The 27427-nt window shown below is 37.9% G+C and overlaps 1 protein-coding gene across 5 annotated transcripts in view; it reads left to right on the forward strand.

The window, feature by feature from the left end:
* Positions 1-27427, forward strand: part of JMJD1C (jumonji domain containing 1C) — a 361700-nt gene that overhangs the window by 123406 nt on the left and 210867 nt on the right. For 3 of the 5 annotated variants that reach the window (XM_063669935.1, XM_063669933.1, XM_054436437.2), the window contains exons 2-3: positions 19984-20217; positions 21682-21846. Coding sequence is in view for 3 of the 5 variants with exons in the window: in XM_063669933.1 (XP_063526003.1) it covers positions 19984-20217; positions 21682-21846 (399 nt within the window). In the remaining 2 variants the exon portion in view is untranslated. The remainder of the gene's footprint in view (positions 1-19983; positions 20218-21681; positions 21847-27427) is intronic. The other 2 variants (XM_054436434.2, XM_063669934.1) reach the window with 1 other exon arrangement.

The raw sequence follows: 27427 nt of genomic DNA on the forward strand, positions 1-27427 counted from the left end.
TTTTTTTGAGACAGAGTTCGCTCTTGTTGCCCAGGCTGGAGTGCAATGGCGCTATCTGGGGTCATTGCAAACTCTGCCTCCCAGGTACAAGGGATTCTCTTTCCTCAGCTTCCCGAGTAGCTGACATTACAGGCATGTACCACCATGCCTGGCTGATTTTGTATTTTTAGTAGAGATGGGGTTTCTCCATGTTGGTCAGGCTGATCTTGAACTCCGACCTCAGGTGATCTGCCTGCCTCGGCCTCCCAAAGTGTTGGGATTACAGGCGTGAGCTAATGTGGCCTGCCGGGTCCTCTTTTATTAGGGTATTAATTCTATACATGAAGGCTCTGCTCTCATGTGTTAGTCACCTCCTGAACATCCCACTTCTTAATACCATCCCAATGGTGACTAGGTTTCCACATATGAATTTTAGTGGGGGACACAAACATTCAGAATATAGGAGATATTTATAAAACAATCCCTAAAGCTTCATAATGCACACTCTTTTCAAGTGTACGTGGTATGTTCATCAAGAGAGACCATATGCTGGGCCATGAAACAATCTTAAATACATTGAAACAGGCAGAATTAATACAAGAGTATATTCTCGGACCAAAATGGAATTAAATTTGAAATCAGTAACAATAAAAGAGGCCTAGGTGGGGGGATTGCTTGAAGCCAAGAGTTCGAGACCAGCCTGGGCAATACAGTGAGATTCTGTTCTACAAACAAAAACAAAAAGTACAGTATCTAAAAAGAAACCCAAATATTTTTACATTAAACACAACAATTTTTGACAACCTGTTGGCCAAAGTAATCACAAGGAATATTAAAAGTCCTTTTGAACTGAATTATAATGAAAATAAAGCAAATTAGAATATGCCAGTGCATCTTCAACTGGAATTAGAGAGAAATGTGCATCTTCACATGCTTGTAATAGAAAAGAATAGAGGTTAAAAAAAAAATTGACCTAAAGTTCTACCTCAAGAGAGGAAATGAGGCTGGGTGCAGTGGCTCACGCCTGTAATCTCAGCACTTTGGGAGGCTGAGGCGGGCGAATCACCTGAGGTTAAGAGTTTGAGACCAGCCTGGCCAACATGGCGAAACCTCGTCTCTACTAAAAATACAAAAATTAGCCGGGTGTGGTGGAGGGCACCTGTAAATCCAGCTACTCAGGAGGCTGAAGGAAGAACTGCTTGAACCTGGGAGGCGGAGGTTGCAGTGCACTCCAGCCTGGTGACAAAAGTGAAACTTTGCCTCAAAACAAAAACAACAACAACAAAAAGGGCTGGGTGTGGTGGCTCACACCTTTAATCCCAGCACTTTGGGAGGCGAAGGTGGGTGGATCACAAGGTCAGGAGTTGGAGACTAGCCTGGCCAACATGGTGAAAAACATAGTGAAACCCCGTCTCTACTAAAAGTACAAAAATTAGCCGGGTGTGGTGGTTGCATCTGTAATCCCAGCTACTCGGGAGGCTGAGGCAGGAGAATTGCTTGAACCTGGAAGGCAGAGGTTGCAGTGAGCCAAGATTATGCCATGGCACTCCAGTCTGAGCGACAGAGCAGGACTCCATCTCGGGGCGGGGGGAAAGGCGGAAAAGAACAAAGTAAACTCAAGAACAAGGCAGGAAATAAAGAGCAGAAATCAATGAACTAGAAAATAAGCAGGAAAAAAAAATGAACCAAACTACACTGAGTTAACAATGTTCACCTATAAGGTAGTCCCTCACTTGGCTTCTCTTCCCTCAGTGGACAACACACCCAATTGGTCAGACTGTAGAGGAGAGGAATGGACACACTCACATGTTGTTTATTGGAATGCAGAGTGGTATAACCTCCTATAATGGGGTTTTGTCAACATCTAGCTAAATTACATGTTCATTTACCTTTGATCTAGGAAATCCTACCTTAGGAGTATACCTTAAAGATAGAATGGCAAAAACACAAAATGACATATGCACAAGGTTATATTCATTGCAGCATTATTTAGAATAGCAAAAGATTGAAACAACCCAAATATCCATCTATTAGGGTTCTGATTGAATAAAATGGTTCATGTGCCAAGTGGGATATTATGTAGGTATAAAAGTCAAAAACAATACCTTTTAAGCTGTGATTGCTACTGTACATTTTGTTAAGTAAAATAATAAGATATAGAACAGTGGGTAAAGTAGGCTATTTTTTATTTAAGTAAATATATTTGAGTATGTGTTCATGTGTATATCTATGTTTCTACTTTTATTTTTTTTTAAAATGGAATTAATCCAAAACTAATTTATTATAGGGAACAGGTATAGAAGGACTAGCTAGAATTCTCCGAATATACCTTGTTTTCTATATGTGACTTTGAATCAAGTATGTCAATATTTTACATAATCCTAAAAGAAGTGTTTGTCATTAAAAAGAAAAAACCCTAAAAGGAAAAGCAAAATGAAACAGAAGCCTAGGTGGCATAACCATAGGAAGAAACTATTTTAAGTGTTTTTAAAACATAGTGATTTAATTATATATGCCTGGGGGTTATACCTTTGTACAAAAAGAATGGAATATAAACCATTTAATCATAGTGTTAGTATTATTATTTCTAGACTGTTGTATATGTATTGTGTGACAAAGTAAATGAGTTTATGTTGTTGCATAACAAGATTTTCAGTATAAGAGAAAAGATCAAGGAGGTTGAAAAACAGTGTAGAATTTTATTTGAAAGTGTCAGTATACTAATTCTGACCACTGTATAAAGGCCTAGAAAAGGTGACCAAATCAGGAGTAATGAGCACCCCTAGCACTCTGATTGTTGTTTCTGAACACAGTTTCCCGCAGAAAAGTACCAAGGTTCCTTGGATATATGGTTGATTTCAGGTCTGGGGCAGGAAATGGACAAGATGACGCTGGGATATTTTGTAATACCAGAATCAAAGAAGCTATTAAGAGATTACTAAGATTGTATCTAAAGGACTTAGGAGCTACCTTGAAGATTGTCTCACTGACCAAAGATAGGAAAATTTGACATCAATAAGAATAACAACTGCAGTGATTTGATACGTATCACATTTATTTAAATCCGGAAAGTTTATGATGCTTTCCCTAAAAAACATCTATTGTTTACTGTTCAGGGAAGTCAGGATACCAACTGATTTCAAAACTCATAAAAATCAAGGATTTATTCTTCTTTTTAGAAACAACCTCAAAGAAACCAAAGGTTTGATGAGGGAATTCTCACTTAAAAGATATTCCAGTGGCCAGGAGCGGTGGCTCCCACGTGTAATCCCAGCACTTTGGGAGGCCAAAGCGTGTGAATCACACTTGAGGCTAGGAGTTCGAGACCAGCCGGGCCAACATGGTGAAACCCTGTCTCTACTAAAAATACAAAAATTAGCTGGATGTGATGGCACATGCCTGTAATCCCAGGTACTCAGGTGGCTGAGGCATGAGAATCGCTGGAACCTGGGAGGTGGAGGTTGCAGTGAGCCGAGATTACGCCACTGCACTCCAGCTTGGGTGACAGAGTGAGAGTCTGTCTCAAAAAAAAAAAACAAAACAAAAAAAAAAACGTTTTTCAGATAGTAAATGATGAAGTAATTATAGTTAGAATATCAGTATTTGCAAATCTCAGTGAAATACTAGATTTAGACAATTATCATTGGCTGCTGTCACATAAAAATATAATCAGACAATACATATGTGCCTCTTGATGAAGAACACCGTATTATGTATGAGGTAGTCTTTTCTAATTATCAACCTTGAATTTGATTAATACTCCAGTTAAACAATTACTGGAAATACAAGAATGGAGAAACATATTTTAAAATGCCACAGAATAGTAAAATACAGGTAATTGAAGGCTGTATGGGAGCAATGACTTTATTTCTTTAACCAAGAGGAAAAAAGCAAGAGGAACCTATAAATAATAGATTTAAGAGTCATATATGATTGAGTGACCTGGGGAAGCAAGAAAAAAAAAAGTCATGTCAAACAGTTGCAATATGTGGACCTTATTTAGATCTTAACTTGAACAAACTGAAAAAACAAAAAAAAAACCTGAGAAACTTTGAATACTGACTGTTAAATAATGGATAGTTTTAGAGAATTAATACTTCTTTCAGTTGACACAAGGTTTGCCATGAGTTGAGAATTGTTGAAGCTGGATGATGAGTACCTGGAAATCTGCTGTTACTGTCTCAGTAACAAAAGGTTAAAAATTTTAAAAAGAACAATTAGGTTATTTTCAAAATAGCATTTCGATATTCCAAAGTTAGACATGAAGAGACTAAATTGCTAAATTATTATTTATGAACTTTAATTATTTGTAATTTTCACTCTCTTCTGGTGATGAAACATTGGTTAAAAGATCAAGCCAGGCACTGTGGTTCATGCCTGTAAAATCCCAGCATTTTGGGAGGCCAAGGCAGGAGGATCACTTGAGCCCCAGAGTTGAAGACCAGCTTGGGCAACGTAGTAGGACCTTGTGTCTAGAAAAAAATTAAAAACTTACCTGGGTGTGGTGGTACATGACTGTATCCCGCCTACTTGGACAGCTGAGGTGGGAGGATTGGTTGAGCCCAGGAATTTGAGGCTGCAATGAACCGTGATTGTGCCACTGTACTCAGCCTGGGTGAGAGTGAAATCCTGTTCAAAAATAAAATAAATAAAAAGGTCAGATCAAAATAAATAAAATAGGCCAGGCACGGTGGCTCACACCTGTAATCCCAACACTTTGGGAGGCCAAGGCGGGCAGATCACCTGAGGTCAGGAGTTCAAGACCAGCCTGGCCAACAAGGAGAAACTCTGTCTCTACTGAAAATACAAAATAAGCCGGGTGTGGTGGCACATGCCTGTAATCCCAGCTACTCGGGAGGCTGAGGCAGGAGAATTGCTTGAACCTGGGAGGCAGAGGTTGTAGTGAGCCGAGATTGTGCCATTGCACTCCAGCCTGGGTGACAAGAGCGAAACTCTGTCTCAAATAAAATAAAATAAGGATCAGTTCAATAAATAATAGTTACTTTTGTTTGAAGACTGTGGTTATTTATTAAATGTAAGCACTATAGTGGATCCAGTAAGAATGAAGAGATCAAAACAATTACTGATTAATAGGGTTTGATAGGAAAAATTCAATCCATTAATTTGTCAAAATAGAGTGTTACTGAAAAAATATATACATGTAAATAGTCTTAGAAAAGCTTTCTTCAGACGTGATTGTGACACTTAACTCCAGCTTAGACAATGGGAGTGAGACCCTGTCAAAAAAAAAAAAACCAGTTCTTGAACGTGGCTGTGATATGAAGGTATAAAAAATGAAAATTTCTATGAAACTGAGATGTAGTTTGTATGCCAGTTGTTACTTTCCTTTTTTAAATTTTATACTTTATTTTTTTTTGCTGAATCTAAGGAAGTATATCACAAGACATACCTAATGCTCTGTGCCTATTGTATCATTAGTTTCTCTTCTCTAAAACATAGAAATATCCTTTCTAACATTTCCCTGGAAACAAATGTTTCTGAGCTTGTAAATAAGATTCCATATCCTAAACTTTTCTGGGACCCAAGATTTACCACGGTTTCATTTAGGGAATACTATTCTGTTAATGCTTTCTCTTTCAGCCAAATTCACTACATTGTCCGTTGTATATCATCTGATTTGTTGTGTGCACACCACATGTCTTTAATCTCAAGTTGGCAGCGTTTCTATAGCTGCTTTCTCACCCCTACTTTTACTCCTACATTTGCCTTTTTAAAGCAAAAAATAAAAAAGGAGAGGTGGAGGTGAATATGTCAGAGAACTAACAAGGCTGTTCTTTTTTATCTCTTAGGAAATACTATTCGGGGACCAATTTGTGCCGTGATAATGGGGTATAAGTGCAGTAATCTTCAGCCCACAGTGTGTTAGGATATAGCCTCTGTTCGAGATTATTGTCTCATTCTTCTACCCTTTAACATAAAAGGCACGTGAGATTTAGAATGTATAGTCTAATCTCTATATATATCATCATTGCCTTTGGGAGAAGGGAGTGGCATGATTTTTTTTTAAGTCATGCTCATTCTCACTTTTTAACTTTTTTATATAAATTCTCTACTTAGGCGTTTAATTTGTTTTTAATTAGAGTAAAATTTAATTATTTTTAAAAGTTTATAAATTAGGACAAATGCAGTCATGTAACCATTACCACGATTAAGACATAGAACAGTGCAATCACTCCCCAACAAAATTACTTTTGCTACCATTTCTTTGTAGTGAAACCTTCAACTGTCTTTCTCTCTCAACTCTGAACATTAGATTTTCTTGTCTTTTTCTTGGGTGTCGCATGAATAGAATTATACAGTGTATAGATTTGAGTCAGGCTTCTTTTCATTATACTAAAACATTAGAAATTCGTCTTTATTGTTGCATATATCAACAGTTTGTTTCTATTTATTGCTGAGAAGTATTTCATTATATTATCTGCTACAGTTTGTCCGACTTCATTTTGGGGACATTTGGGTGTTTTCCAGCTTTTGTCTATTAAAAATAAAACTGCTTTAAACATTCATGTACAGGTTTTTGTGTAAATATAGGTTATTTCACATGGGTGAATATCTAAGTATGGAATTACTTTTCTTAAGTAGTTTATCATTTTGTGTTCCCACCAGCATCCAGAGTTAGTTGCTTTGCATCCTTCCCATTCTTTGGGCAGTTTTAAAAATTTTAGTCATTCTTTTTTCTTGAGACAGAGTCTCCCTCTGTCGCACAGGCTGGAGTGCAGTGGCACGATCTTGACTCACTGTAAACTCCGCCTCCCGGGTTCACGCCATTTTCTGGCCTCAGCCTCCCGAGTAGCTGGGACTACAGGCATCCACCACCCGCCACCACGCCCAGCTAATTTTTTGTATTTTTAGTAGAGATGGGTTTCACCATGTTAGTCAGGATGGTCTCAATCTCCTGACCTCCTGATCCGCCCTCCTTGGCCTCCCAAAGTGCTGGGATTACAGGCATGAGCTGCGGTGCCTGGCCAAAAATTTTAGTCATTCTAATAGATGTGTAGTAGTAGCTCATTGTGGTCTTTATTTGTATTTCTCTAATTAATAATTTTGAATATCTTTTGACGTGCTTACTTGCTGCCTGTATGTCTTCTTTAGTGAAGTACGTGTTCAAATCTTTTGCCCATATTTTTGAATTAGTTTTCTTTTATTGAGTTTTGAAAGTGTTTTATATATTCTTGATACAAGTCTTTTGTGAAATACATGATTTGTAAATATTTCCTTACAGTCTGTGGCTTGTTTTCATTTTTTTTAACATTGATTTTCACAGAGTAAAACATTTCCAATTTTGATGGCATCTAACATGACTTTTTTTTTTTTTTTTTGAGATGGATTTTCACTCTTGTTGCCCAGGCTGGAGTGCAATGGCGTGATCTCCGCTCACTGCAACCTCCACCTCCCAGGTTCAAGTGATTCTCCTGCCTCAGCCTCCCAAGTAGCTGGGATTACAGGCATGCGCCACCACGCCTGACTGATTTTGTATTATTAGTAGACACGGGGTTTCTCCATGTTGGTTAGGCTGGTCTCGAACTCCCAACCTCAGGTGATCTGTCTGCCTCAGCCTCCCAAAGTGCTGGGATTACAGGCATGAGCCACTGCGCCCAGCCCACATTTTTTCTTTTATGGATTGTGCTTTTGATCTCATTTCTAAGAATTCTTTGCTTAATCCAAGGTCATGAATATTATATTTTCTTGGACAAAGTTTTACCTTATACATGTAAGTCTGATTTATTTGAGTCTAATTTTTGTATATAGTGAGTATAGATTGAATTTATTTTTTCCCTGCAGGCATTCAGTTATTGAAGCATCATTTGTTGAAGAGACTATCCATTCCCATTTGAATTACCTTTGCACATTTGTTTAAAAAATTCAATGTCAGTTCTGTTTGGATCTGTTTCTGGACTTTATTCTCTTATTCATCTGTGTGTCTAGTTTTTTTTGATGCCATATACCTTTACTGTAGCCTTTTTTTGGAGACAGAGTCTCACTCAGTCGCCCTGGCTGGAGTTCAGTGGTGCAGTCTCGGCTCACTATAACCTCTACCTCCCGGGTTCAAGCAATTGTCCTTCATCAGCCTCCCGAGTAGCTGGGACTGCAGGTGCACACACTACCAGTCCCGGCTAATTTTTTGTATTTTTAGTGGAGACGAGGCTTTGCCATGTTGGCCAGACTGGTCTCGAACTCCTCTTGACCTCAGGTGATCTGCCTGCCTTGGCCTCCAAAAGTGCTGGGATTAGAGGCATGAGCCACTGTGCATGGCACCTTTACGATAGCTTTATATGCAGTCTTCAAACCAGGTAATGTGAACTGTGCAACTCTTTGTTCTTTTTCAAAATTATTTAGCGATTCTATTTCCTTTTTCCTCCCCCATGTAAATTTTAGAGGGTACACGAAATTTGTGTATATATTCCACATTTCTCCATTTATTCATCTACCAATAGTTGAATAGATGAAGAAAAATCTTGATGGTATTTTATTGTGTATATATTCTACATTTTCTTCACCTATTCATCTGTTAATGGACACTTAGGTTGATTCCATATCTTGGGTATTGTGAATAGTGCTGCAATAAAATGGGGGTGCAGGTATCCCTTTGATGTGCTGATTATCTTTTCCTTGGATAAATACCCAGTAGTGAGATTGATGAACCATATGGTAGTTATATTTTTAGTGTTTTCAGAAGTCCCCATACTGTTTTTCCTAATGACTGTACTAATTTATATTCCCGTCAACAGTATATGAGAGTTCCCTTTTCTCCACATCCTCACCAGCATCTGTTATTTTTTGTCTTTTTAATAATAGCCTTTCTCACTGGAGTAAGATCTCGTTGTGGTTTAGATATATACATTTCCTTGATGATTCATGTTGTTAAGCATTTTATTTTCTGTTTCACTTTTGAGACAGGATCTCACTCTGTTGCCCAGGCTGGAGTGCAGTGGTGTGATCACAGGTCACTTCAGCCTCATCTTCTCAGGCTCAAGTGATTCTCCCACCTCAGTCTCCTGATTAGCTGGGACTACAGTTGTCCACCACCACATCCGGCTAATGTTTTGTAGAGACAGGGTTTCACCATGTTGCCCAGGCTGGCCTCAAACTCCTGGGCGCAGGCGATCTCCCTAACTCGGCCTCTGGAAGTGCTTGGATTACAGGCATGGGCTGCTGCTCCTGGACTCATTTTTTTCATGTACGGTGTTGGCTGTTTGTATGTTGTCTTTTGAGAAATTTCTGTTTATGTCCTTTGCTCGTGTGTGTGTGTGTGTGTGTTTATGTACTTTTTTGCCCACCTTTTTTTTTTTTTTTTTTTTTTTGGGAGACGAAGTCTCTGTCACCAGGCTGGAGGGCAGTGGCGTGATCTCGGCTCACTGCAACCTCTGCCTCCCGTGTTCAAGCAATTCTCTTGCTTCAGCCTCCCGAGTAGCTGGGATTACAGGTGCATGCCACCACGCCCAGCTAATTTTTGTATTTTTAGTAGAGATGGGGTTTCACCATGTTGGCCAGGATGATCTTGATCTCTTGACCTCATGGTCCACCCACCTCGGCCTCCTGAAGTGCTGGGATTACAGGCACCACCGCGCCCGGCCTTTTGCCCACTTTTTAATGGGATTTTTTTTTTTTAAACTGTTGAGTTTCTCATATATTCTGAATTATTAGTCACTTGTGCGATGAGTAGCTTGCAAATACTTTCTTCATTCAACAGGTTGTCTCTTCATTCTGTTGTTTCCTTTGCCGTGCAGAACTGTGCAGTTTAATATAGTCGCATTTATCATTATTTGTATCGCCTCTGGAGTTTCAGGTCCTAGCCATAAAATCTTTGCATAAATCTGTGTCCTAAAGTGTTCTCCCTTTGTTTTCTTCTAGTAGTTTCATAGTTTCGGGTCTTATGTTTTAAGTTTTTAATCCATCCTGAGTTGAATTTTGTATATGGTGAGAGATAGGGGTCCAGTTTCATTTCATGTGGATATCCGGTTTTTCACATACCAATTATCGAAATGGTTGTTCTTTCCATAATGTGTTGTATGTTCTTGGAACCTTAGTGAAAAATCTGTTGGCTCTAAGTGAGACTGTGTTTGCAAAATTATAACTGAGGAAATTGTGACAGTGAAAGAAATCAGGGGTTTTAAATACATGTTAAACCGTTAGCAACTTTTGGTTTAAAGCCTGATTAGTACATGATTTTAATTTAACCAATACCATCCTGTTTTGGCCACTGTAGGCTTGTAATATATTTTAAAGTTGGGTAGTGTAGTGTGATTCCTTCAGTTTTGTTCTTTTTGCTCAGAATTGCTTTGGCTCATTAGGCTCTTTTTACTTCCATAGGAATTTTAGGATTGTTTTCTCTATTTCTGTGAAAAATGATGTTGGTATTTTGATAAGGATTGCATTGAATCTTTGTATTGCTTTGGACAATATGATCATTTTAATGATAATTCTTCTTTTGAGCATGGGATGTCTTTGTATTTGTGTCTTCAGTTTCATTCATCTGTCTTGTAGTTTTCATTGTAGATATCTTTTCCCTTTTGGGGTACATTTATTCATGGATGTTTTTTCTTTAGGTATTGTAAATGGAATTGCCTTCTTCTTTTTTTTTTTTTTTTTTTTTTTTTTTTGGTGAGACAGAGTCTCTTGTCGCCCAGACTGGAGTGCAGTGGCGCAATCTTGGCTCACTGCAAGCTCTGCCTCCCGAGTTCACACCATTTTCCTGCCTCAGCCTCCCGAGTGGCTGGGACTACAGGCACCTGCCACCACGCCCAGCTAATTTTTTGTATTTTTAGTAGAGACGGGGTTTCATCATGTTAGCCAGGATGGTTTCCATCTCCTGACCTCATGATCCACCCGCCTCGGCCTCCCAAAGTGCTGGGATTACGGGCATCAGCCACCATGCCTGGCCACCTTCTTGATATGTTTCTCAGCTATTGCATTATTGGTATATAGAAATGCTACTGATTTTTGCTTGTTGATTTTTTTATCTTGCATCTTTACTGAATTGATCAGTTCTATGAGGTTTTTGGTGGAATCTTTAGGTTTTCCAAGATACACAGTCACATTATTCTCAAAGAGGGACACATTGACTTCTTCTTTTCCAATTTGGATGACTTTATTTCCTTATTTTGCCGGATTGCTCTGGCTAGGACTTGCAGTATTATGTTGGATAGGAGTGAAGAGAGTGGCAGCTTTTTTGTTTTGTTCCAGTTCTTAGAGGGAAGGTTGTCAGTTTTCCCCATTCAACATTATGCTAGCTGTTGTTTGTCACAAGTGGCCTTTATTATGTTGAGGTATTTTTCTTCTGTGCTTAGAATGTTGAGAGTTTTTATTATGAAGGGATGTTGAATTTTATCAAATACTTTTTCTGTGCCTGTTAAGATGATCATATGGTTCTTGTCCTTCATTTTATTGTTGTGATGTTTCATGACTCTTGATTTACATATGTTGAACCATCCTTGCATCCCTGGGAAAATTTTCACTTGATCTTGATGTTTTTGATGTGCTGTTGAATTTGGTTTTCTGTTTTGATAAGAATTTTTGTATGTATGTTCATCAGAGATATTGGCCTGTAGTTTTATTTTTTTGTTGTTGTTGTAGCATTCTTGTCTGGTTTTGGTATTAGGGTAATATAATGCTGGCTTCTTAGAATAAATTAGGAGGAATTCCCTCCTCTTCAGTTTTTTGGACTAGTTTGAGGAGAAGTGGTGTTAGTTGTTTCAAAGTTTGATAGAGTTCTGCAGTGGAGCCATCTGATCCTGAACTCTTCTTTTTTGGGAGATGTTTTACTACTAATTTTACCTCATTACTTGTTATTAGTTTGTTTAGATTTTCTATTTCTTCCTGATTCAATCTTGGTAGTTGTATGTGTCCAGGAATTTATCCATTTCTTCAAGGTTTTCCAGTTGGTTTTTGTATAGTTGTTCATAATGGTCTCTGATGATCTTTTGTATTTCTGTGGTATCAGTTGTAATTTCTCCTTTTTCGTTTCTGATTTTGTTTATTTGCATATCCTTTTTTGTTGTTTATTCTCAACAAGCAGTTAATTGATTTTGTTTATCTCTTCAAAAAACAATTTTTCATTTCATTGATCCTTTGTATTTTGTTAGTATCTGTTGCATTTGTTTCTTCTTGATCTTGTTTCTTTCCTTCTGTTAATTTTGGGCTTGCCGTGTTCTATTCTGTTTTCATGGGATGTATGGTTTGACACTTTGTTTGAAATTCTGTTACTTTTTGGATATAGGTATTTATTAATTACAAACTTCCATCTTAGCACTACTTTATTAAATATTCTCTAGATTTTGGTATGTTTTGATTTGATTTTTATTTATTGTAAAGCTACATTTGATTTCATCCTTAGTTTCTTTCTTGACCTAGTGGTCATTTAGGAGCATGTTGTTCACTTTCCATGTATTTGTACACTTGCCAAAGTTCCTCTTTGTTGATTTCTAGTTTTATTTCGTTGTGGTCTGAGAGGTTTGATACAATTCTGATTTTTAAAAATTTGTTGAGACTTGATTTGTGTCCAAACATATGGTCTATCCGGGAGAATCTTCCATTTGCTGGTGAGAAGAATGTGTGTTCTTTAGCTGTGGGATGAAATGTTCTATAAATGTTTGTTAGGTCCATTTGGTCTAATGTGCAGTTTAAATCTAATGTTTCTTTGCTAATTTTCTGTCTGTTAGCATGCAGTGAGTTTTTGAAAAAAAAAAAGAAAAAAAAAGGAAAAAAAAAAAAGAAAAACAAAATTCTGTCTAGATGACTAGATGATCTCCCTAATGCTGAGAGTGGGTTGTTGCAAACCCCAGTTATTATTGTACTCTTTCTCTCCATTTAGATCTTTTTTTTTTTTTTTTTTTTGAGACAGGGTCTCACTTTGTCACCCAGGCTGGAGTGTATTGGCATGATCTCAGCTTACTGTAACCTCTGCCTTCCAGGTTCAAGCGGTTCCCCTGCCTCAGCCTCCTGAGTAGCTGGGATTATAGGCGTGTCACCAATTTTTGTATTTTTAGTAGAGGCAGGGTTTCACCATGTTGGCCAGGCTTGTCTTGAACTCCTGACCTCTGGTGATCTGCCCACCTTGGCCTCCCAAAGTGCTGGGATTACAGGTGTAAGCCACCACACCTGGTCTCCATTGAGGTCTAATAATATTTGCTTTATACATCTGGGTCCTCTGCTGTTTGGTGCATATATGTTTAGAATTGTTTTATTTTCTTGCTGAATCAGTCTCTTTTATCGTTATATAATTACCTTGTCTCTTTACTGCTTTTGACTGTTTAATTGTAGCTACTTGTCCCCACTTTTGGTTTCTATTTGCATGGAATGTCTTTTATATTCCTTTACTTTCAGTTTATATGTACCTTTATAGGGGAGATGAGTTTCTTGTGGGCAGCATATAGGTGTGCCATTATTTTAAATCATTTCAACTAGTCTGACACTTTAATCTGTTTTATTATTAACATGTGAGGGCTTATTGCTGTTATTCTGTTACTTAATTTCTGGTTGTTTTATGTATTCATTGTTCCTTTCTCTCTTCTTGTTAACGTTGTGGTTTGGTGGTTTTCTGTAGTGCTATCGTTTGAGGCTTTTCTCTTCCTTGATTGTATTTGCTCTACCACTGGGGTTTATATTCTGCGTGTTTTCATGATGATAGATACCATTCTTTATTTTCCCAGCATCAGACTCCTTTAAGCATTTCTTGTAGATTTGGTCTAGTGATGATGAATTTTCTTGCTTTTACTTGTTTGGGAAAGACTTTATTTCCCCTTCATTTATGAAGGATAACATTGTTTGGTATAGTATATTCAGCTTTTTTTTTTTTTCGCCTTCAGCTTTTTGAACCTATTATCCCATTGTCTTCTGCCCTGTAAGGATTGTGCAGAGAAACTGCCGTTAGTCTGATGGGGGTTCATTAATAAGTGACTAGATAGTTATGTCTTGCTTTTTAAAGAATTCTCTCTTTGTCTTTGACTTAGTGACATTTTTACTATAAGGTGCTGTGGAAAAGATATTTTTGAATTGTATACCTTTGGGAATCTTTGTGCTTTATCTGGGTATCTAAACTTTTTGCTAGCCTTGCGAAGTTTTCATCTATTATTTTGTTAAACAGACTTTCTAGCCCTTCAAGTTTTCTTGTTGCCTCCTCAAACACAAAAAATTTGAAAATTTGGTAGCTTTATGATATCCTATATATGATGAGGATTTGCTTGTTCTTTAAGAAAATTTAAATTTTCTTTTTTCGGCTGGGCGCAGTGGCTCACGCCTGTAATCCCAGCACTTTGGGAGGCTGAGACAGGCAGATCACGAGGTCAGGAGATCGAGACCATCCTGGCTAACATGGTGAAACCCCGTCTCTACTAAAAATACAAAAAATTAGCCGGGCATGGTGGTGGGCACCTGTAGTCCCAGCTACTGTGGAGGCTGAGGCAGGAGAATGGCGTGAACCCAGGAGGCGGAGCTGGCAGTGAGCTGAGATCGCGCCACTGCACTGTAGTCTGGGTGACAGAGCAAGACTCCATCTCAAAAAAAAAAATTTTTTTTTCTTTTTTCTTCTGACTGGGTTATTTCAAAAGGTCTGTCAAGTTCTGAGATTTTTTTCTTCTATTTGATCTAGTCTGTTGAAGGTTTGAATGCATTTTGTTTCATTCGGTGAATACATCAGGTCCCGAATTTGTTTCATCCTTTTTTATGCTGTCTCTTTGGTGAATTTTTCATTGATATCCTGAATTGTTTTTCTTTTCTTCGTATTGTTTTCTTTGTATCTCAATGTAACAGAATACTTCTTTAGTATCAATATTTTCAATTCCAAGATTTTATAAATTTCTTTCTGATTGGAATCTGTTGTTGGAGAATTACTGTGTTCCTTTGAATTTATTATCATGGATTCACATTTTCTTACATTTTCTTGTTTCTTTTATTTCTACATTGATATCTATGCATCAGGTATTGACAGTCACTTCTTCCAATAGTTTGAATTTCCTTTCATAGGGGAGGAATTTTTCCTAGAGATGTATCTGTGGTGTTGGTTGGGTAGGGCACTTTTGCTTTGATTCTGGATATATGCGGTAGTGTAGACTCCATATGATTTTTTTAGGCATTAAACAGGGTCGGTGTTGTCTGTGATTTCTTCTGTGGTTTAGTGGGTGGTTCTTAATGGAAGCTGTGGTGACATTTTATTAGGGAATGGGTTGCCACATGGGCCACTTTGGGCTCTTTGGGTGGTAGTAGTCAGAAGATCATGTCTGTTTGGGGCTTCAATGTGGCATATGCTGCCACCAGAATTAGTGGGTCTGTGCAGGTCGATTCTTGGGCTTCCAGGCAGCTTGCTTGGGTGCCAGGAATGGCAGTAGTGGGGTGGATGAGTGGACAGGTTATGGGCCCTGGGTGGTAGGCGTGGCATAGTTGATGTCAGTAGCAGTGGCAAGACAACCCTCTGGAACCCAAGCATTTCACTTTGGTGTTGGCAGTGGTTGTGACAGGCTGACTAAATCAGTCTCCAGGCCTGCTGCAGGTGCCCACATGTGGGTGGGTGTCAGCTTTGGTGATAGTGGTCAGTTGAATGGACCCTGGCCCCTGGAAAAAGTGCTCAGGTACCAATGGTGGTAGACTAAGCAGGGTAATCTCCAGACCCTGAGCAGTGTGCTTACATACTGGAGGGGGCTGAGCTTGGATGAGCAGACCTGTCCTCAGGTTCCCTGATTGTTTGTGCAGGCACTGGCTGTGGTCAACAGGGGTGGCATGATCCCCAGACTACCAGTGGAATGGTCAGGTGAGGGCTCCAGCCATCACGTTGCAGCCCTGCTACTGGGGAAGGTGAGTTGCTTTCTGTTGGAGCAGCTATAGGCAGGCAACTGGTAACTGGGCAGGTGCACTTTGCTAGCGTGTTGACCCTGGCAGCAGTAGCCCACAGTACCGACGCTGGGGTCTGTGAAGTTTGTATTTAGGGCATATGAAAATGCCTAGTTACCCCACTGCTAGAGAGGGTGGGGTCCGGCTAGTACCTTGTGTTTTCCTTCAGGGCTGTTGATTTGAGAGATAACTTATTCTTTTTTGGGGGGGGGTGTGTTTGTTTCACATTTTTTAGGGTTAGCCTGCATCCAAAGAGAGTTTATTCTTTACAATAGTGAATCTTTTCATTTGTGAACACAGTGTATCTATTTAAGACTTAAGATTCCATGTTCGGTGTATTGTAGTTTTCACCGTATATACTCTGAACATTTTTGTTATATTTCTTCTTCATTTTTTTCTACTTTTTATTGTCTTAAAATACTGTTCAAATCAGGATCTGGAGTATCCTGGGTTATACAAACCTATATATAAGTGAATATACATTTTTTATTGTAGTTTGCTTTATTGCACTTAGCAGATGCTGAATTTTTTTGAACGAATTTGAGGTTTTATGATAGGTGAAATGACATGCACCTGTAATCCCAGTTACTCGGGAGGTTGAGGTGAGAGGATTGCTTGAGGCCAGGAGTTTGAGACCAGCCTGAGCAATATAGCAAGACCCCATGTCTAAAATAAATTTAAAAAGGAAACATTAGCCGGGTTGTGGTAACATGCACCTGTAGTCCCAGATGCTTGGGAGGCCATGGTGGGAGGATTGCTTGAGCCTAGGAGTTGGAGGCTACAGGGAGCTATGATCTTACCACTATACTCCAGCCTGGGTGATAGAGCAAGACCCCATCTCTTAAAAACAGCAAAAAAAAGCAAAAAAAAAAAAAAAAAAAAAAAAAAAGCGGGGGCAGGGAAGGCATGGGATTTGTGACAACTTTGCGTCTATTAAGTCTGTCGGTTTCATTTTTCCAGCTGCATGTGGAAAAATATTTTCATGTGTCTGTTACATTTTAATTATCACGATATTTCAAACTTTTATTATTATTACTATTACATCTCTTATGGTGATGTGTCATCAGTGATCTTTGATGTTAGCATTTTAATTGTTTTGGGCACCAGAAGCCACACCTGTGTAAGAAGGCAAACTTAATCCAGAACACTCTGTGTGTTCTGACTGCTCCACTAACCAGCCATTCCCCTGTCTCTTTGCCTCTTCTTGGACCTCCGGACCTCCCTATTCCTTGAGACACAATAATATTGAAATTAATCCAATTAATAATCCTATAGTTGCCTGTATGTTTTCAAGTGAAAGGAACAAGTCACACATCTCTAACTTGAAATCAGAAAGCTAGAAATGATTAAGCTTAGCGAGGAAGGCATGTCAAAGCCAAGACAGAGCACAAAGCTAGGCCTGTAGCACCACACAGTTAGACAAGTTGTTATTGCCAAGGAACAGCTTTTGAAGGAAATTAAAAGTGCTACTCCAGTAAACACAGGGATGATAAGAAAGTGAAACATTGTTATTGCTGATATGGAGAAGCCTTATGGACAGGCCGATTCTCTTGTTAGGGACTAAAGTAACTGGTGACTTTTTGTTGAAGTCATTGCTCATTGACCATTTCATAAATCCTAGGGCCCTTAAGAATTATTTTAAATCTACTTTGCAGGTGCTCTGTAAATGGAACAACAAAGCCTGGATGACAACACATCTGTTTATAGTAGGTTTTTCTAAATATTTTAAGCCCACTGTTGAGATGTACTACTCAGAGAAAAAGATTCCTTTCAAAGTATTACTGCCCATTGACAGTGCATCTGGTCACCCAAGAGCTCTGAAGGAGATTAATGTTTTCATGCCTGATAGTACAATTTTCATTCTGCAGCCCATAGATCAAGGAATAATTTTGATTTTCAAGTCTTATTATTTAAGAAATAACATTTTGTAAAGCTATAGCTGCCACAGAGATAGTGATTCCTCTGATGGATCTGAGCAAAGTAAACTGAAAACTTTTTGGAAAGGATTCAGTATTCTAGATGCCATTAAGAACATTCATGATTCATGGGAGGAGGTCAAAATATCAACATTGAGGTGTTTAAGACTTTCAAGGGGGAAGTCATTGCAGATGTGGTAGATATATCGAGAGATTTGTAATCAAAATTAGAGCTTGAAGATGTGAGAGAACTGCTGTAATCTCATGGTTGAACTTGAATGGATGAGGCATTGTTTCTTACGGATGCGCAAAGAACATGGTTTTTTGAGATAGAACTGAATACTACTTAACTTTTGGTGATAATGCAACCTCAGCTTGTGAGAGGATTGACTCCAGTTTCAAAAGAGGTTCATTTGTGGGTAAAATGGCCAACAATATTGCATGCCCTAGGGAAATCTTTGATGAAGGGAAGAATTAATAGATGTGGCAAACTTTTGTTGTCTTATTTTAAGAAATTGTCACAAACACCCCACCTTCAGCTACCACCACCCTGAGCAGTCAGCAGCCAAAAAAACACTGAGGCAAGGCACTTTATCGGCAAAAAGATACTACAACTCTCTGAAAGCTCAGATGATTGTTACTGTTTTTTGGCAGTAAGAACATTTTTAAGTTAAAGTGTGTACATTGTTTTTGATTTTTATTTTTTGAGACTGGGTCTTGCTCTGTCACCTAGGCTGGAGTGCAGTGGCGTGATCATGGCTCATTGCAGCCTCAACCTCCCTGGCTGAAGCAACCCTCCCATTTTAGCCTCCCAAGTCGCTGGGACCATAGGCACATGCCACCATGCCTGGCTAATTTTTTTCATTTTTTGTAGAGACAAGGTCTTACTGTGTTGCCTAAGCTGGTCTTGAACTCCTGAGTTTAAGTGATCCTCCCTCTAATAAAACAATGGGTTTTATTAGAAATAGCCAGCTGTTTTGTTGGCTTCTTCCTTGACTTGGATTTCTTCCTTGACTTGGTATGGATAGTTAACTGGAAACAGATGTTAACTCCTTGACCAGTGCATTTCTCTTTCCCCATTCTAATAGATAAGCTTTAATGAATATCTTTAGTGGATATTCTAATAGATAAGCTTTTTTTTTTTTTTTTTTTTTTAACAAGCTTCCTAGTGGGCAGCAGTATAAACACCACCAAATCAAACTTACCTTTTACCAGTTTGCTTTTATTTTTTAAAGACCATGATTGAGTCTAAGAGTCAGGAGGTTTTTAATGTTAATTAAAGACTTTATATGTATGCAGCACTGTAGTGAGCACTAAAAATAAATGAAAGAACAGTTCTACCTTAAGTGAGTTTACATGCATAATTTAAAGATACTTTTATTACACTTAAAAATATAGGATGGTATTTGCTTATATACTAATACAGTGTAAGCTGTAAAAAAAGTAATTTCAGTAGAAATTCAGAGCTAAGTTGGAGTTGAAGTTGGGGGATGTAAACATCATGGAAGAACTTGAGCTGGGCCAAAAGAGCAACCATGATTCAAATAAGTGGAAATGGAAACTCTTCAGGTGTAAGGGAGCAGAAGATGGGTGGCAGAATTAGGGTAAAAATATAAGTGATGAGAAGACTGCTTCCAGCGTAACTAATAATGAAGTTGGGAAGACAGCTCTATGAACAGATAACCTTAGGGAATGAATGCAAAAGAATGAAAGTAGGGGAGCAAAGAGTGGAATGATTGAATGTCCTATGAGCATAGAGTCAGCTTCAGTTTTCCAAATTGTAACGTCCTTGTCTTGTTCCCATCTTAGAGGAAATGCTTTTGATTTTTTACTGTTGTGTATGATGTTAGCAGTGGGTTTTTCATATAGACCTTTTTATATTTAGATATTTTCCTCCTGTTCCTAGTTTGTTGTGTGTTTTTAATCATGAAAAGCTATGGAATTTGGTCAGATGCTTTTTCTGCATCATTAAAGATGACTTTTTTCCTTTATTCTGTTAATGTGCTATATTACATTAATTGAACATCATATGTTGAGCCATCTTTGTACCATTGACTACCTTTGTAAGTAATGTTTTATTAGCATAAAGTCAAGCTCAATTGTTTACATGTTGTCTATGGTTGTCTCTGTGACAGAGACAGAAGTAAATAATTATGACAGAAACTATCTGGTTTGCAAAATGTGAAGTATTTACTATTCACTCTGTTGTGTGTGTGTGTGACGGAGTTTTGCTCTTATCACCCAGGCTGGTGTGCAGTGGCCTGATCTTGGCTCACTGCAACCTCCGCCTCCTGGATTCAAGCCATTCTCCTGCCTCAGCCTCCTGAGTAGCTGGAACTACAGACACCTGCCACCACACCCAGCCAATTTTTGTATTTTTGGTAGAGATGGTGTTTCACTGTGTGACCAGGATGGTCTCGAACTCCTGACCTCAGGTGATCCACCCGCCTTAGCTTCCCAAAGTGCCGGGATTACAGGCGTGAGTCATCGCGTATGGCTACTATTTACTCTTTAAAAGCATTTTCTAACCTCTCCTTCTAGAGTCATCAGTATAGACATCATTATTTAGTGTACATTTAGAAGTTAATGGACTAATCTTTACTGAACAACACTCTGTAAATTGCTTTACTCGATATAGTTATGGTTTATCTCCCTGTCATAAGGGGTATAATCTGATTAAGGGAAGTTAAATGATGGTTTTATGAAACATGTTAAGTTAAAGAATGAATTTGTTAATGTCCTTTCTAATTCAAGTTCATGGCTTATATTTTGAAATATTGTTATACTCATTAACCAGCCTCTTTTCTTCTTCCCCCTTCACCCATCCTAGTCTCCGATAACCATCATTCTACCCTCTACCTCCATGAGATCCACTTTTTGTTTGTTTTTTAAATAGGCAGGGTCTCATTCTGTCACCTGGGCTGCAGTGCAGTGGTGCGATCATAGCTCACTGTAGCGATCATAGCTCACTGTAGCCTCAGATTCCTGGGCTCAAGTGATCCTCCTGTCTTAGCTTCCTGAGTAGCTGGGACTAAAGGCATGTGCCACCATGTCCAGCCAAGTTTTTTACTTTTCTCTTTTGTTAGAGTCAGGGTCTCACTATGTTGCCAAGGCTGATCTTGAAGTCCTGGGCTCAAGTGATCCTCCCATCTCTGCCTCCCAAAGTGCTGGCATTACAGGCATGAGCCACCATGCTGGGTCAAGATCCACGTTTTTGACTCCCACATATGAGTGTGAACATGTGATATCTGTCTTCTGTACCTGGCTTATTTCATATAACATAATCATCTCCAGTTCCATTCATACTGCTGCAAAAGACAAGATTTCATTCTTTTTTATGGCCTAATTGTATTCTATTGTGTATCTATACCACATTTTCTTTACCCATTCATATGTTGATAGATACTTAGGTTGATTCCATTATCGTGGCTGTTATGAATAGTGTTGCAATAAACACTGATGTGCAGCTGTCTCTTCAATATACGTTCCTGTCTTTTGGACATTTACCCAGCAGTGGGATTACCAGATCCTATGATAGATCTACTTTTAGTTTTTTGAGGAACCTCCATACTGTTTTCCATACTGGAGGTACTAATTCACATTCCCACCAACAGTGTACTAGAGTTCCCCTTTCTGCTTCCTACAATTAGATAGAAGGAGTAAGTGCTAGTGTTTGATAGCACAGTATGGTAACCATAGTTAGCAATAATTTATTGTATTTTTCAAAATAGCTAGAAGAGGATTTGAAATGTTTCTAACACAAATGATAAATATTTGAGGTGATGGATATTCTAATTGCCCTGATTTGATCATTACACATTGTGTGCATGTATCACAATATCATATGTACCCCATAAATATGTACAATTATTATGCGTTAGTAAAAAAAAGATATACCACTCTTCTATTTTGCTAATTGAATTTTGTGTTTTTGTTTTCATAGGTGTATGTGGAATTTGATGATCTTGAATGGGATAAACGAGAGTGGGTTAAAGTTTATGAAGATTTTTCAACTTTCTTGGTGGAATACCACTTAATCTGGGCCAAAAGGAATGACCCTAGCCAGACTCAGGGATCAAAGAGCAAACAGATTCAGTGGCCTGCATTGGTAAGGTGTATTCCTGTTTCATTAAGCATTTTCATTTGTTCGTTTAAAACAAAGAACAACAACAACAAAACAAAGTCTGTGTTTGGTGACTGACACCTGTAAAACTAGCACTTTGAGAGGCTGAAGCAGGACGATTGCTTGAAGCCAGGAGTTGGAGATCAGCCTGGGCAAAAAAGCGAGACCCCATCTCTACCAAGAAAAAAAAAAAAAAAAAAAAAAAATAGCTGGATGTGGTGGCACATACCTGTGGTCCCAGCTACTTGGGAGGCTGAGGTGGGAGGATCCTGTGAGCCCAAGAATCCAAGTCTATGTGAGTTACTGTCATGCCGCTGCACTCCAGCTTGAATAACAGAGTGAAACCCTATCTCTTAACAACAACAAAAAAAAGAATAAATGAAAATTTAAGACCAAGAATTAAATAAAAGTTCAGATTCATCTTACTGATTTATAAATTAATATTTTTGAAGAGTCTCTGACGAATCTGGCAGAGATTTTAAAACACTGCCTTCATTTTGTTAAAACAACTTTAGGTGTCTCTTTGTTAGTATTCTGTCAGTATATGTAGTTCACAAATAAGTTTATTCTATCAAATTAAAATATAAATTGGATTAAAGGGACCTGAGAGATAGTTGACTGTATGCCATGTGGAACAACTTTGCTGAATGAAACTTTGTTAAGTGGGAGATGGAACATACTTTGTATTAAAACATTTAATAACGAGTAATTCTTCTTGGTTTGTTAATCAGTAAATCATTGTGGGTGATAGATGTTTAATGTGTAATTATTCAGGTAATGGATTAAATTACTTCTTATCAGGAAATGTTTAAGAAAATATAATAATTTTCAGCAAATTCTCTGGTACTTTGAAGAGTTTTATTAAAGAAAAGAAACAGGAAGTAAACAAGGTCATTAAATTGTATTAGGAAAAGAGCCACATTCATTTAACTATTGTTATCGCTGTTTTCTGGCAGAATGTCTAGCATGTAACAAATTTGCAATATTTGTTAAGTTTTCTTCTTATGTTACTATCAAAGAAATACTTTAAAAGCCGCTGAAACATTATTGCAGGTATTTGATATAACTAATGAGTTAGGGTAGTTCCTTTCAATTTTTTAAACCTGCAAATTAACTAATTACAAGGATAGCTTCTGCTTGCTAATAATTTTAATGCATATACATTTTCTATTTTAGTTAATCCTGATGCTTTTCTGTATAGAATAGAAATTTAATAGATCTGTTTATTTGATTATTCTTTTTTAAGAAGTCAGTGGAGATATGAATAAAAAGACAGGATAGGAAGGGAGGGAAGAGAGTGAATGGAATCAGTGGCATTTTTAAAAAGAAAATATAATATTGAAAGATGAAAATAATATCTGTGTCCTGTAGTTTCGATAGGAAATTTTGCATAGCAAACTAAAGATAATTTTATCCATAGTAGATTTTAAAAAATATTTAATGAGTATGTTGAATTGTTCATATAAAAAGTTTAAACCATTACTAGCATGATTTTAATTTTATAGACCTTAATCCAAAAACTGGATAAAATTTGTGAGTGATTATGAATAATTAGACATATAGGTGAATTTTGTATGAGAATTCTCAAAAGCAGGAAGCAGTAGCATCAATAATATGAAAAACTATACGTCAGTATCAGAGTTAAAAAATTAATAAAGCTTTAGAAAAATCTTTGCCTTTTTGTTTTTTTGAGATGGAGCCTCGCTCTGTTGCCCAGGCTGGACTGCAGTGGCATGATCTCGGCTCACTGCAAGCTCTGCCTCCTGGGTTCACGCAATTCTCCTCCCTCAGCCTCCAGAGTAGCTGGGACTACAGGCGCCCGCCACCACACCCAGTTAATTTTTTTGCATTTTCAGTAGAGACTGGGTTTCACCGTGTTAGCCAGGATGGTCTTGATCTCCTGACCTCGTGATCCACCTGCCTCGGCCCCCCCGAGTGCTGGGATTACAGGTCTGAGCTACCGTGCCCAGCCAATCTTTGCCCTTTCTTAAAGGCAATTAAGATTGAGATGAATTTCTGTTGTATTCGTAAAATACTGATTTTAGAGATAATTTTTATTGGAAAATACTGTTTAATGATAATTTTGTCGTAATTTTACAAAGTTGTTTCTGTTGAAAACCTCTGAGCCTTGAAATTAGGCCTACAAATCACCAACCTTTTCTTTTTAACTATATCATATACAAAAGAAAAAGTGATGAAAAGTTTGAAAAACACTGTGGTATAAAAGTAATAGAAAATTATCTTTTTAGTCCTATTACTAAGAGATAACTCGTATATATTATATATATACTAATATATATAATTTTTGATATATTTTCTTATGAAACATATTGCTCTGGTTCCTTTTTTTTTTTTTGCCATACTATTTATTTTATTTTATTTATTTAGACAAGGTCTCACTTTTTCACACAGGCTGGAGTGCAGTGGTGTGATCACAGCTCACTGCAGCCTTGAACTCCTGGGCTCAAAAAAGATCCTCCCACCTTGGCCTCCCCAGTAGCTAGGACTACAGATGTGTTCCACTGTGCCTAGCTAAATTTTTTTTTTTGAGACAAGAGTCTTGCTCTGTCACCCAGGCTGGAGTGCAGTGGCACAATCTCGTCTTACTGCAACCTCCGCCTCCCAGGTTCAAGCAATTCTCCTGCCTCAGCCACTCGAGTAGCTGGGACTACAGGTGCCTGCCATCATGCCCAGCTAATTTTCGTATTTTTAGTAGAGATGGGGGTTTTCAACATATTGGCCAGGCAGGTCTTGAACTCCTGACCTTGTGATCTGCCTGCCTCAGGCTGCCTCCCAAAGTGCTGGGATTACAGGCATGAGTCACCATGCCCAGCTTTCTGCTAAATTTTTTAGTAAAAATTTTTAATTGTGGTAAAATGTACTTAACATAAAATTTGCCATTTTAACTGTTTTTGAGTACACAGGTCATTGGTAGTAAGTACATTCGTGTTGTGTGTTACCACTGTTGTCATCCAAACACAGAACTTTTTCTGTCTTGCAAAACTGAAACTGTACTCATTATAGAGCAGTTCCTTATTCCTCGGTCTTCCTGGCCCACCATTCTACTTTTGGTCTCTGAGTATCTCATATGAATGTAATTATACAGTATTTGTCCTTTTGTAACTGGCTCATTTCACTGACAATGTCTTCAGGGTTCATGCATGTTAAACCATGTGTCAGAATTTTCTTCTTTTTATTGCAAAATAACATTCCATTGTGCTTATACACCATGTTCTTTTCATCCATTTGCCCATTAATGGACAGTTGTGTCACTTCCACCTTTTGGCTATAGGGAATAATACTGGTATGAACATGGCTGTGTAAATATCTGCCCAAGCCTCTGTGTTCAACTATTTGGGTATATACCCAGAAGTAGAATTGCTGGATCAGATGGTAACTGCATTTTTAATTTTTTGAGGCACTTTCATACTGTTTTCCAAGTGGCTGCACCATTTTTCATTTCCACCAGCATTGTGTAAGGGTTCCAGTTTCTTTACATCCTCACCAACATTTACTTTCATTTTTTTTTGGTATTTACTTTCTCAGTAGGTGTGAAATGGCATGTCATTGTGGTTTTGTTTTATATTTTTCTAATGCTTAATGTGATGTTGAGCATCTTTTCATGTGCTTCTTGGCCATTTGTGTCTTTTGAGAAATATCTATTCATAAAGTTCTTTGCCTGTTTTTGAATTGGATCATTTGTTTTTTTTTGTTGTTGAGTTTTAGGATTTCTCTATATATTCTTGATATTAATCCCCTTTTAGATACATGATTTGGTAACATTTTCTTTCATTTTACAGGTTGCCTTTTTACTGTGTTAGCAGTGGCCCGTGCTGCACAAAAGTTTTAAATTTTGATGAAGCCCAACTTGTCTGTTTCCGTTTGTTGCTTATGCCTTTGTTGTTGTATTAAAAAAAAATTGCCAAATCCATGTCATGAAGCTTTTCCCCTTATGTTTTCTTCTAAAAGTTGTATAGTTTTAGATCACAAATTTTGGTGAATTAATTGATTTTAAGTTTGGAATATCATGTAAGAGTCCAACTTTTTTTTACGTGTAGATGTCCACTTTTTCCAGCACCATTTGTTGGAAAGACTGCTTTTGCCCCAGTGAATGGTCTTGATGCTGTTATAGAAAATATTTTGACTGTATATGCAAGGGTTTGTTTCTGGGCTTTCTGTTTCATTCCATTGGTCTATACGTTTGTTCTTATGCTGATACCAACTCACTGTTTTGATTACTGTTGCTTTGTAGTACATTGTGAAATCAGGAAATGTTTTTCCATCAACTTTCTTCTTTTTCAGGATAGTTTTGGTTATTCAGGGTCCCTTGAGATTCTGTATGAACTTCAGGAAAGATTTTTCTTTTTCTCCAGAAAAAGGTCACTTGGATTTTGATAGGGATTGAATTGAATCTGTAGATGGGTTTGGGTGGTAGACATCTTAATATTAAGGGCTGGGTGCTGTGGCTTACACCTATAATCCCAGCTCTTTGGGAGGCTAAGGCGAGAGGATTGCTTGAGGCCAGGAGCTCAACACCAGGCTGAACAATGCAGCGAGACCCCTTCTGTGCAAAAAAAAAATAAATAAATAAGCCGAGTGTGGTGGCTCACGCCTATAGTCTCAGCTACTTGAGAGGCTAAGGCTGAAGGATCGCATAAACCCAGGAGTTCATGGCTGCAGATTGTGTCATTGCACTGAAGCCTGGGTGACAGAGTGAGACCCTGTCTCTAAAACTACACACACACACACACACACACACACGTGTAAATATTAAGTCTTCTAGTCTTTGAACAGGGGTGTCTTTTTACTTGTTTATGTTTTCTTTAATTTTGCTCAGTTATGTTTTGTAGTTTTGTTTATTTCATCTCCTAGGTAATTTATTCTTTTTTGATGCTCTTGCAAATGGAATTATTTGTTAATTTCATCTTCAAATTATTCATTATTGTTATATAGAAACTAGTGGGCATGAGCCTGTAGTCCTAGCTACTTGGGAGGCTGAGGTGGGAGGATCCCTTGAGCCCAGGAATTCAAGGCTGCAGTGAGCTGTGATTGCACCAGGGCACTCCAGCCTGGGTGACAAACCAAGACGTTGCCTCAAAAAAAAAAAAAAAAAAAAAAGCCGATTTTTATGTGTTGATTTCATATCCTGTTGCTTAGGTAATATCCTAGTCAATGGTGAAAGACTGAAAGCTTTTCCTCTAAGATCAAGAATAAGACAAGGAATCCCTGCTTTTGCCATGTCCACTCAACATAGTATTTGAAGTTATAGTCCAGAAATTAGACCAGAAAAAGACAGAAAGCATTTAAATTGGAAAGAAAGAAGTAAAATTGTGTCTGTTCACAGATGATATAATCTTATGCTTAGAAAACCATAAAGACTTATTGGAACTAATAAATGAATTTGGCAAATTAGCAAGTACAAAATCTCTGCCTTCTTTTAAACATAGTTTTAGCTAACACTCCATTAAAATTGTAGATCCTGCTTTTTTGCTTAACATCTATCCTCTACATTTCTCCTCATGAGTAGTAATTTAAGATCATTTTTAATGGCTGCATAATATTTAAT

The sequence above is a fragment of the Pongo pygmaeus genome, chromosome 8, assembly GCF_028885625.2.
Source record: "Pongo pygmaeus isolate AG05252 chromosome 8, NHGRI_mPonPyg2-v2.0_pri, whole genome shotgun sequence".
Lineage (NCBI taxonomy): Eukaryota > Metazoa > Chordata > Mammalia > Primates > Hominidae > Pongo > Pongo pygmaeus.